The 12,118-nt window shown below is 46.1% G+C and overlaps 2 protein-coding genes across 13 annotated transcripts in view; one reads left to right on the top strand and one right to left on the bottom strand.

Moving 5' to 3' along the window:
* On the top strand, window positions 1–1,075 carry MAB21L1 (mab-21 like 1; the record flags this gene model as incomplete). The annotated part of the gene is made up of 1 exon (XM_021384412.1): window positions 1–1,075. A coding segment is annotated over one exon (990 nt), but the record flags the coding sequence as incomplete, so codon positions are not given.
* NBEA (neurobeachin) overlaps window positions 1–12,118 on the bottom strand; it is a 486,663-nt gene that overhangs the window by 150,463 nt on the left and 324,082 nt on the right. For all 12 annotated transcript variants that reach the window (XM_021377858.1, XM_021377912.1, XM_021377833.1 and 9 more), the window contains one exon: window positions 3,403–3,539. In XM_021377858.1, the coding sequence (XP_021233533.1) occupies window positions 3,403–3,539 (137 nt within the window). The remainder of the gene's footprint in view (window positions 1–3,402; window positions 3,540–12,118) is intronic.

Here is a 12,118-nt window from a genome sequence, read left to right on the forward strand (position 1 = left end):
ATCCGCGAGGTGTGCAAGGTGGTGTCGGACGTGCTGAAGGAGGTGGAGGTGCAGGAGCCGCGCTTCATCAGCTCCCTCAACGAGATGGACAACCGCTACGAGGGCCTGGAAGTCATCTCCCCCACCGAGTTCGAGGTGGTGCTCTACCTCAACCAGATGGGGGTCTTCAACTTCGTGGACGACGGCTCCCTGCCGGGCTGCGCCGTGCTGAAGCTGAGCGACGGCCGCAAGCGGAGCATGTCGCTCTGGGTGGAGTTCATCACGGCCTCGGGCTACCTCTCGGCCCGCAAGATCCGCTCCCGCTTCCAGACGCTGGTGGCCCAAGCCGTGGATAAGTGCAGTTACAGGGACGTGGTAAAGATGGTGGCGGACACCAGCGAGGTGAAGCTGAGGATCAGGGACAGGTACGTGGTGCAGATCACGCCCGCCTTCAAGTGCACGGGGATCTGGCCGCGGAGCGCTGCCCACTGGCCGCTGCCCCACATCCCCTGGCCCGGCCCCAACCGCGTCGCCGAGGTGAAGGCGGAGGGCTTCAACCTGCTCTCCAAGGAGTGCCACTCGCTGGCGGGCAAGCAGAGCTCGGCCGAGAGCGACGCCTGGGTGCTGCAGTTCGCCGAAGCCGAGAACAGACTGCAGATGGGCGGCTGCAGGAAGAAATGCCTCTCCATCCTTAAAACGCTGCGGGACCGGCACCTGGAGCTGCCGGGCCAGCCCCTCAACAACTACCACATGAAGACTCTGGTTTCGTACGAATGCGAAAAGCACCCGCGGGAGTCGGACTGGGACGAGTCGTGCTTGGGCGATCGGCTCAACGGGATTTTGCTGCAGCTCATCTCCTGCCTGCAGTGCAGGAGGTGCCCACACTACTTCTTGCCCAACTTAGACCTCTTTCAGGGCAAACCTCACTCGGCCCTGGAAAACGCGGCCAAACAGACGTGGCGGCTGGCCAGGGAGATACTGACCAACCCGAAAAGTTTGGAGAAACTTTAGAGGGGAGCCCTAAAAGGGCCCGAACCGGCTTCTGTCCCGATGAAGTTTAAGCTTCCCGTTCGAAAAGTCAGAGATTTCCACTTGACGATGCAAACAGTGTTCTCTTAAAAAAAAAAAAAAAAAAAAAAAAAAAGGAATATAGCATAGGCTCTTCACCGAGAAAAGCGAATAAAAACCGCAAGCATCACTCCTCTGGTCCTCGTCACGATTTTGCAGTTTCCCGCGAAAAAAAATAAATAAATAAAATAAAATAAAAAATAAATGTGTTACCCGGAAAGCGAAATTGGCCGTGATTTACCGCGGCTGTGAGCACTCCGCCCAGGAACGGTACCAACGGATTATAACAAACGCGGTCTTTTTCTGTAACCCCCCCGTGAGTAAACGCTGTTTGGAGACGCCACCTGACCGACCCCAATGTATCTTTTAATTTGTATCAGATATTGTGAGCTCACATTGTCTTTGAAATTGTGGATGTTGGTGTTTTGTGATTTGGTGAACAGAAGTTAAATTGCCATTTTGGATACTTCAAGGACATTTTCTGCTAACGAGAAGATACCCTTTGAAAAGGTAGATTTTATCACGGTACTTTTGTTAATTGTCTGTTGAAGTGTCTGAACTTAACAAGTTTACATTTTTTCGTTTCATATATATTGCTTGTTCTATTTCTAACATTCCATAAATATACTTGAAATGTTATTTAAATATATTCGAAAGAAATTTGGATTCTGCTTATATAATAACGCTTGAATATTGGAATTATATATTTGAAAATGCACTTGAAATACACTGGATAATTACCTTTTGTGATTTAGATTTTAATTTCTGTTGCTGATTTATTTAATTACGAGCTAATAAATGAAGTAAAACGCCTCTGGGTGAGCGTTTCAATACCGGATCAAGTTTTCTACTTGAAAAAATCAGAGGGCGGCCACGTTTTGTGAATTTCCACTTTTCTGTCGACAGTTACTTAAATCCTACAAAGCAGAAAACTTGAGGGAGCCGCCCGATTTTGGGTAGTTTTGCAGGGCAAGGAAATGTCGGCGGTGAATTTAGCTCCCGATGGCCACCAGCGGCTGTCAGGCACTGATGCAGTTATTCAGTCGGTAGCGCTGTTCCGGCCGTCAGAAAACAAATCCGTTTTCACGGGGTTTCCTATAGGGGCTCGGGAAACAGCCCTGTGCCGAGCAGCCAGCCCCGTCCCGATAAAACGAGCGCTCGGCGCAAACAGTAATCAAGAAGAAAGTAAAATTTATAGGTGAAAGGGTCGAGCCGGCGCCAATAAAGCGAACAACAATATTACTTCTGCCCTACAAATCCGTTCTGAATGCGATCAGCTTGCCGGTTGCGCACAGAACCCGAGCCCTGCTGCAGGGACACCATGTGTGTGTTACAGCGCTGCGGTCCCGCACTGCCGCTCCGTCCCCGCGTTCCTCCCGGGCTGCGTTCCTCACCGCCAGCAAATGCGAAGTAACAGTGAGGACAGTGCTTAGTGCCCCGACAGTCAACAAGTGCCGAAAGGGCCGATCGCCGGTGTAACACCCACCGGCGGCTTGTTGGAGCGAGAGCACTGTAAGGAACCCGTTATTCCGAGTGGCTGGGAGAGAATCTCTGCTGCCAGCACTGCGATGAAAACCCCCACTTTCAGAAATTATTCGTCCAAGAGTAATCACCTTACTGCAACCACGCTTATGTTCAGCTGGGTTCGATACTATTTTTCTCTGAAATTAGTTATGGCATTTCTGCAAAACAAAACCCAAACGTCTCACTGTAAAAGTATCTCTCCTATTTTCTCTCCAGAGAGGCTTCTAACGTTTTCCAGCTCGTTAATTAAAAAAACAAAGCGACAACGCTAAGAGTAGGAAGAGATGTGGGAGAGGGGAGCGCCCCAGCGGCCCTTCCCGCATTCCCCTTCGCTGCCGCGGCCCGGGGCAGCCCCGCTGTGCGGCCGGGAGGCGCTGGGGGGTTGGGGGCACTCGGTGACGGCAGGAAACCTGCAGAGCTTTCCCAGGCACCGAGGCTTGGGTACATGCCTATTTCCTCTCTCCCCCCACCCTCCCCTCTCCCTTTTTAAACATTAGCTTGCATTTCAGCAGCGAGAACGTTTACAGCAAATTTCTTACGTGGAAACCAACTCTCTTAAGATAAAGAGGTTCTCTGATAGCCTCGATAGGGGTAAATCCCTCTGCTGTGTCTCAGCCTGGGACTGCGGTTACCTCCAGGGATTTCAGAGCAATTGGCTTAACTGCTAAATCTGCCCGCGCTCATACAAAGGCACCGAGAGAAAGGCTGCTGGAAAACGCGCCCGCCGCCGTAATAGAGGATTTACCATCATTAATACGCGGAGGAAATGCTGCGGGAGCCTGCGGGAGGGGCGGCCCCTAGCCACGCGTGTCTCCGCGCTCGCTCACTCACCTTGGGGTCGATCTTCTTAAAGGCCGGGTCGTCCTCGTCCACCTCGAAGTAGATCTCGGTGGTGGTGATGGAGAGCGTCCCCTTGGCCACCACCACGGGGGCGACGAGCTGGGCCGGCGTGCTGAGCACCACGGGGCCTGCAAGACAGCGGCAGCAGCGTCACCCCGGGCCCGGCCGGCCCAGCCCCGCGGCCCGGCCCCTTCCCTCCGCCCGGCGGTGCCCGGCGGTGCCCCGCACAAACCCCGCGGGAAAGCGCCGCGCTCGGTCCTCTCCCGCTTTGAACTCCGCGGTCGGGACAGGAAAAGAGTTTTGCGGGCTCCGGGCAAATCAGCGAGCACACGGAGGGGTTAGGGCGGAAAGCGCTGCCTCTCACACGTAGGTCCCTCTCCCTCCGTGCCCCTTTGCTCCTCGTTAACACCACCGCTGTTTATGGGCCGTGGCGGGGGCGCCGTGCCCCGCACCTCCCGGCTCAGCACCGCACCCCGAGGGCAGCACAGGGATGGGGTTCTGGGGACCCCTCTGAGCACCACACACAGACAAAGGCTGCTGCCATCGTTAGGGGTATTTATGGCAATGTCATTTTATTTCAGCTTGCTGTCACTTCACCCTTTTAAAATGCCTCTAACGAGGTTTCGCTCAGATGTACACTGTAACAAGGCACTGGTGTGGGCACTGGAAGATGGGATGGGGAAACCCATTGCAAGAGGCAGCCTTCTCTGCTCACTTTGTTAGGTCTTAATTCAAGAAAAACTGCTTTAAGGCAGAAGCTAGCACAGGATCACTTTTTCACCATCTTCAATAGGAATGCAGCGAAAGCTGACAGTGTTGGTGCTTAGGAAGCTCGCTTGCTGTAATTAAAAGATGAAATATAAAATGCTTTTCTGGATTTAACCGCTGAATGGTGAAGGGTGATTTGTACACACATAAACTCATGCGTATGCACACACACACATCCAATGTACAAACAATAAAAGCCTCAACACTGAGAGACTCAGCCCAGCATCCACCCTGCGCACCTTTAGGAACAGCCAAACCGATCACCTCAGTGAGTGAAAAAACCCTTTTTTTCGCCGAGGTTAAAACCCCTTGGAAGACCTCGGTCAGCAAGTGCCCACCATGGCTGACATCCCCAGGCCCCAGCCTCCTGGGGATGAAGGCCATGACCGGGCCTGCTGTGGCCTAGCGAGCCCTGGCTCTGCTTGCTGCAGGCCCCGAGGCCGGGATGCGGTCCCAGGGCCAGGATGTGGTCTCAGGGCCGGGATGTGGTCCCAAAGCCGGGATGTGGTCCCAGGGCTGGGATGTGGCCCTTCTCCCCTCAGACACTCACAGCACTGTGCCGCCGCTCCACAGGCAGCAGCACTTCAAATTACCCACTTAGCCGAAATTAATCCTGTATCAGCGCATCTCACTGTCATGTTGTTAATGTTTCCCTTTGCTGTAACACCCAATTTGAGGCTGTATTGCACAATATTTTGTCATTCTTTGCTGCAAAATAAATACGGAGGAAGGTGCAGATTGCTGGTGTACAAGGGGAAGCTGAAACGTGGGTTCCAGTGACAGCTCTCGGCAGCCTGGCATGGCAGGCAGCAAAATATTGATACGAACTCTATTTTCTTTCATTTTATTGTTTTCCAGCCTCTAATAAAGCAGGGTAGCCTCCTGACCCCCGGTCAGCTGATCGGGATCACATGCGCGGGGCTGCCTCGCCGCTCTCCCCGTCCTGCCTCCATCTTCTCTCCCTCCCTGCACCGTGAGAAACAGCCGGGCCGGGCCGGGCAGGGCCAGGGAAGCCCGGCCGCAGGCTCCGAGGGCAGGCGGATCGATCCGAAAGGCCGCTTTAAAGGCTCATCAATCTTCATCAAGCTTGCTCGAGTAATTACGCCCGATTCCCTTGTACGATTACAAGTGGATTTGGGTTTCAATTCCCCAGGGCCCCTCTCTTTGTGTTTACAGAAGGGGAGGCCGAGGCTGCTGCCCCGCGGAGCGCTCCCCCCGAGGCGCCCCGGCCCCGCAGCGCCGCCGCCCCTCGGCCCGCAGTCCGCACCCGGCGACGCTGCGAGGAGCCCGGAGCTCCGAGGGTGCGCCCGGCCGGCCGCTGCAGCTTTAAGAAGGCGTCTGTGGGGCTTTGTGGAGTCCCAGAAGGAAGGCCATCAATTTAATCCAATTACCCCTTTTCCCTAGTGTTGCGTGGCTAAAATAAAAATAAAGGCATCGCTACTTCGTGTTCCAAAGGCCAAACCCCGTAAGCTGATGTGCGGGAGGAGACAATGGGTGCTCCCGCACCGAGCTGGGGAATGGCTCCGGACCCAAGGAAGGGGCAGCGCTGTGGCAGACGTGGAGGGGAAGGGGCACCCGTTCTGAGGCTGTCACCGAAGGGCTTCTGGCTCCATCCTCCTCCCGAGGAGAGCCCCGTACCTCCAGGCCCCACCTGGGCAGACAGCCGCGTTTGGGGCATCCCGATACCTCTGACATGTGTATGCTACAACTAGGAATCAGAGGCATTCTGCTTTCCAGAAGAGAAAACGTTTGCTTGTGTGTGTATGCATAATTTTCTCAAAAAAAAAAAAAAAGAAAAAAAAAAGAAAAAAAAAAGAAAAGAAAAAAAGAAAAAAAAAAGCAGAAAGCGTTTTTAAAACAGTGGACAAATTATGGATTCGAGTGGAGGAAGTCCAAACTAAGTTAAAAAAAAATCTTGGCAGTTTCTTTTTTTTTCTTTCCCAAAAGCACAACACGAACAAAATACTCGGCATTAGCAGTGTGTCATTTTTACACTTGTCCTTTGGAAATCTCCAATTACAACTTCCAATTCCATAGCACGTTTAAGGAGCACGGAGTCTTTTTGTTGTGGCCTTCAGGGAGCAAAACAGCCACTGCGAGAATACGAAATTAATCCACTACAGCTATAGAGAGAGAGGATTATGTTTTAATCCCCTTTGGGACAGTCTCTGCATTTTAAGAATCCGATATTGAAATGTTTACAGAGAGCATAATCAAAATACTGTGGATTTTCCATATGGCACGGGGCTATCGGGGAAGCTCTGTGTCCCCCCTCAACACACCCGATTTATCAATCTAATGGAACAAAAGCCGGGCACACCTGAGCCGAGTGCCGCGGCTCATTCGCACGCGGGGACGGTGCTGAGCTCCGGGCACCGCGGAGCCGCGCTCGGGCGGGGAGCGGGGAGCGGGGAGCGCGGCCGCGCCGGTGCCGTGCGGGGAACGGGGAGGGGAAGGAGCCGCCGGCACGCTTCGGCTCTAGAGGAAAAGCGAAGTGGTGGTCGCTCCCGCTCACCCCGCGACTCGGGGCTTGGCGAAAGGACGCTTGGTTCAAGAGCTCGCCAGCTGTTTGGACCCTAACCAAGAGCATCTCCAAATTATTTCGTTGCCTCTCTCAACCTGAAGCTGTCTGGGCAGCAGAGTGGCTGCGAGCTAACAAAGAAAGAAGTTCTGGCCTTAAAAGCAGAGCAGGAATCACTTTGGATCCATGAGTTTTGTGATCTGTTCAAATGGAGGATTTTCCACTCTGCCCGATCCCTGTGGTCCGCACATGTGATTTACATTTCTAAAATAAATGCTACTGCACGTATACATTTTAAAATAACATTTCCTTTCAAAAAGTAAATGACTGTGGGATTAGGAGGTCCCAGTGAATAAAAGCAGAATGTAACCCCTCTCCTCCTCTGCTCATTTTTGTTCAACGGAGACTTCAGTTCTTGCACTTGGTTCTTGCAGTTGTATTCTAGTTCTTATATTTCTGAAGAAAGTCAATGCAAGCAAAAAGCTCCATCAGGTGAGACAGTGTGAGATCCACTAAAGCACTACTGACACAATCTGTTTCTTTAGGGAAGCCCCCAAAGAGTGACATTGTGAACAGTTACTTCAAACGTTTTCACTTTCATAAACTTTGGAAGAGCTAAAGATGAGGTACTGTTAGGAGTCTGAGAACTACACCAGAGGTATATTTGCTAAGACGGTTGGGCGTAATTATTCGTCAATCAGATAAGATATATGCTTTTACATGCTGAATTACAGAAGCAAGCAGTTTTACCCGCTGCAGACTTACAAGTCAAGTCTAAAAGTAATATTTTGGTAATTATTAACATATGAAAAAAACTCGGTGGGCCAAATACTTTGAAAACGTTTCCAGTCATCCAGACCAGTTACATTTTACGGTCTCCTGATAATTATTCTGATAAAAAGTGGGGAGTATTGCCACATTTAATTTTGAGATGACACTATTCTAAAAGAAAAAAAAACCATAATCTCTTTTCACAAAGTGTTTAGCATGGAAAACACAGAACAGAACAGTTGAAACTAATTACTAGGTAAAGTAGTTTGTAAAAACTATAATTGATAATTCAATATGATACCTAAACAAAAAAAATTAAATGTTCAGTGTAACTATTAAACATCACCCACAATGCACCTGAAATAAGACAATCGAAATTCCCTCAGCAGTTTTACTCCAAAGCCAAATGTATCTGACACCAGCTTGCATTAAAAATGACCACAAGTCCCTATATTTGAAACAATTTATGTGTAACACCAAAAGCTCACGCACACCAAGAACTTCAGTTCATGTCAGATAAATTACACAGTATGCAAGCACAAACAGGGATAAGTACCAGAAGCCTTTGGGAAAAGCTCTGTACTCAGGAAAACAAAACATATTTCAACAAATTAATATATCTCTCACACACATATATAATATTACTATTAATATAATACTCATACATGCTCTGCCACATTAATAACAAATAAACAACTTATGATTTCTAAAGAAACAGTTTGCAGAATTTAGTCTTTCTTTTTTGATTCCTATTGGCATCAAAAGTCTGATACAAAGTACTCTTCAAAAAGACGTCTGCAGTAAATACATCGGACTTACGTTAGGATGGTGGCCCCCAGTTTGTTCTCCACCATAGCAGATACAGAGAGTAACTCCTTCATTCAAGCCAAAGCTTTTAGAGGAATGCACATATACATCTCCCTTCATGTATCACTTTCAATTGTTTCAATAAAACAATTTCCACAACTTTTTGATTGCAAAAAACAGAACCTAAGTCTAAACGTGACTGTTATAGTCTTGTTTTTTTTTCCTCCTGCATTGAATAACAACCCCAATTCCTTTCCTGTTTTCAAGGTTTTCAAAGCTCACTTTTCTGGCTTTTTACTCTTCCACAATCATATGTTTCACATTGTGAGGGAGGGATTGATTTTTATTGTTTGTTTGAATGTCAGTGCCAGTGTGGATAGGCCCTCATATCCAAAAATTTCCCTACTTTTTCCATTTTTTCCTCCATACAGCATACAGCACTACTACTAACATCAAAGATCAACTTCAATGTTTTTTTTTTTCCAACAAAAGTAACTAAACAATTACAGCAACTCAATTCTCTTAAGTGGTGCTGTAACCACAAACAAATGTGTTTGATTAAAAATAAAATGTAAATAAAAGTAATTTTATGCATTACAACTGTGAATAAAACAGTAAGAAGCTATTTAAATACATAGCTATGATGAGATTGTGAATATATTTAAAGATAGTGTTGCTTAAGAAAAAATAAGTCATTTTCTCTCAAATGTATGCATACTTCCTGTACATTTGAATTAAGTGTCATACGTAACTTACAGGTAAATTGAATCCCGTGTCTTCCTGGTCACATTAAAAGAAGAATATGAAATACTAATTCTTCCTTACGAAAATGTGTTTCACAGCATTCCCAGGAATATGTATCTCTCTATATAGATCAAAGAGTGATGGAAAGAAAGCACTTAATAGAATGGTAACAGAATACACAGAGACAAGCTCAATACTGTACCAAACTCAATCTTTTTAGGTATCTGCTCACTTCAGGCCCACTAGAAGAATAAGCTGTGTGTCTAACAGCCTAGAGAAATTTAGGACATCAACTTTTGCCTCATTTGTGGGTAAAGGCTGACTTGTTTGGTGCATACATGAGAAGCTCATAACTGTGCGAAAGCCTGGAGTGGCTTACATGGGTTTAGTGTTGTTCCAGGACATGTTCAAGCACCAACCTGCCAGATGATCAGGTATTAATAATACCTGAAAAAATCATGTAATGATTTACAGCTGGTCAGAAACTTCAGTGCTTCAGATAAGGACCTCACTACTGCAATGCATACCTTTGCCACTTCAAAATTAGATTCATACAGCGTGCTCTGCCTGGAGCGATATCTTAGAAGCACTGAGTAATTTAAGTTATTTTAGAAACTACGACCTTGATTGTTTAGCAGTGCATCCAGATGTGAGTAAACTACACTAATGCAGTATGATCTGTGCTGGCTTCCTCCTTGTTCTTAGATAAAATTTAAGGCACTTTTTTCAACCTAGAAAGCCTTAAGTGATTCAAAACGTGGCCGTGTAATGACAGTTTTTCTTTCAGACAACCACTATAGCTGTCTTTTTAATCAAAAAGTAACAGAAAAAAAACACACCTTAGAAAAGTATATTTGATAGTAGAAGAAGAAACATGAAAGCGGAGATAGCATTCTGCTATAGCAATATACTGCTGAAACAGGAACTCACTGTAATAAGTCAAGAACATGAGGGATCAAATCCCAGTTGCAAGGCTGAGTGAACCAGACTTGACAGGTATCTTATACAGTCCAGCTCATGTACCTTGTCATGCCGATAGAGCTCAATTGATTAGAAATGAAATGAAAGATGGGAGCCTTCAGTTTTCAATTTCCTCCAGTCTCTGTTCTGGAAAGACTCTTCCGGATAAAGAGAAAGGCTTGTATTTCTTGGGGCTTTAGTGAAGGGAAGGATTATGTCAGATAGCTCATGATATTTTTAAGTTTACTTATTTGGTTAGCTACTTAGATACATGTGTGGGAAGAAAGAAAGAAGTCGTTGAATTAGCATCTAACTTACCTGGTATATTTGGAAGAATTATCTAAAATCAAGTAGTTCTAACTTCAATGTTTTCTGAAAATACAAGTGTTTCTAAACCACACCAGAATGACTGAAGAGTGTTTCTGAGTAAAACTGTATCTACCGGCTGACAGCATGCTTTGCTCATCTACAACCTGGTAACATATGAAGACTATCCCACCAAGATTCTCTGGTGCCTTGTAAAAGAAGAACTGAAGCACCAGACTCTGTTATGTGGGCTTTTTGTTTTACTTTAAGGCCTGATTTCACTGCAGATTTTTTCTTTTTTTCTGAACGCCCTGCTCCTGCATTACATTTTATTTAACATTTTTTCCAAGGTTCAGAAGTTACAAAGATGGAGGCTGACAGAACATGCTTGCATAAATATTATTTCTTCAGAAAGCCAAGGTAAAAGTACTCATGTTAACAGGCTACCAGTGAGGACTGCTCAAATGCACTGGATGAGGTCACCTCTTGTATGGTTTCTGATCAATGGAACCAAGACCAACCAACACTGCGTACTCAACTGGTTTTCTAGCTTGCTTCTGTATCATCAGTGACAAAAACAAAAAGGAAAAATCTCTGTCCAAAAGTCAGAGAAAGTGTTTAGTTTAATGTAGGAACCATTAATGCAGTTTTTACCACTCATCTATTTGGGTTGGTCCCTGTAAGGCCTTGCGAAGATTTTGGAGAAGGGGGATTTTCCCATAGAAACCAATTGCATAGTGAAGATGAAATAAGGTGCCTAACTGTGCATCGTGGCTCGTTATATCTAGGCTTGTCTTTCTATAGTCTCTACACCATAAATACAGAGCTTAAATTAATTTTAAAGCTTGGAAAGCAAGAAATCTGACTGCCATTCTAGAAGTCAAGGATGCTCAGGCTTAGAATGGGGAGTAGTAGGGCACAAAGAGAAGAGCTCTTCAAAGCTGTCCTAATGAGCACTAACACCTGTGACTGACAACTACCTTATAAAATATTTAACTATTTTGGATAGTAATGTGGAAAAAATGATTAGAATAAATACTGAGATGTCTAAAAATAGAATGTTAGAGAAACTGTGAGGCTCTTTTTTGTTTGTTTGTTTTCTATGTGAAAGCCAACTGCATATCAAAAGTATAACTGTTTCCAGTTTATGTCTGAATGTACATTCTAAATTAAACTCATACAAATATGTTTTTCTTTTTAATACTTAGACTACAGGATCAAAATCTGAATATATAATAAGCAGAAACAATGGAAATCTAGCTGAATGAAATTTCCACGTTTGGAAGTACAAAGCTTGTGCGGTTATATGTCTACCATAAAAAGGGAAAAAGAACCACTCTTCTCCCGCATTCCTGTCTCTACCCCAAGTTAGCAACCCCTCCAACAAAATTTCTATCTGGAATGCTAATTTGTAAGAAAAATGGACTTTGGGAAGAGGAAACTACTCAGGAGTGAACTAAATTCAGTGAATAGTTTCCACTGAAGAGCTTGATAAAATAGGAGAAATATTAATATTTTGGGGGGGAGTTTCCTAATGGAACTTTGATATTTAACTGATGTATTTGTGAGCACACAAATATACTTTCTTCAAAGAAATAAGCATAGAAGAAGTGGAATCTTAAGATGCCTTAGCCACCTGCAGATGGACAGTAAAAGAGAGTAAGAGAGAGGAGGGAGAAAGAAAATGTGAAAAAAAAGAAAGAGAACAAGGACTACCTCTGACTCTGGAAGCCCCAGAGGTGCAAGCAGTTGGAGGATGAGACAGAATTATTAGGAAGCATCACTGTATTCTTGCCGAAGAGTACTCATCGGGAAGGCTGCAGAAGGGTT

Source organism: Numida meleagris, chromosome 1 (genome assembly GCF_002078875.1).
Source record: "Numida meleagris isolate 19003 breed g44 Domestic line chromosome 1, NumMel1.0, whole genome shotgun sequence".
Taxonomy (NCBI): domain Eukaryota; kingdom Metazoa; phylum Chordata; class Aves; order Galliformes; family Numididae; genus Numida; species Numida meleagris.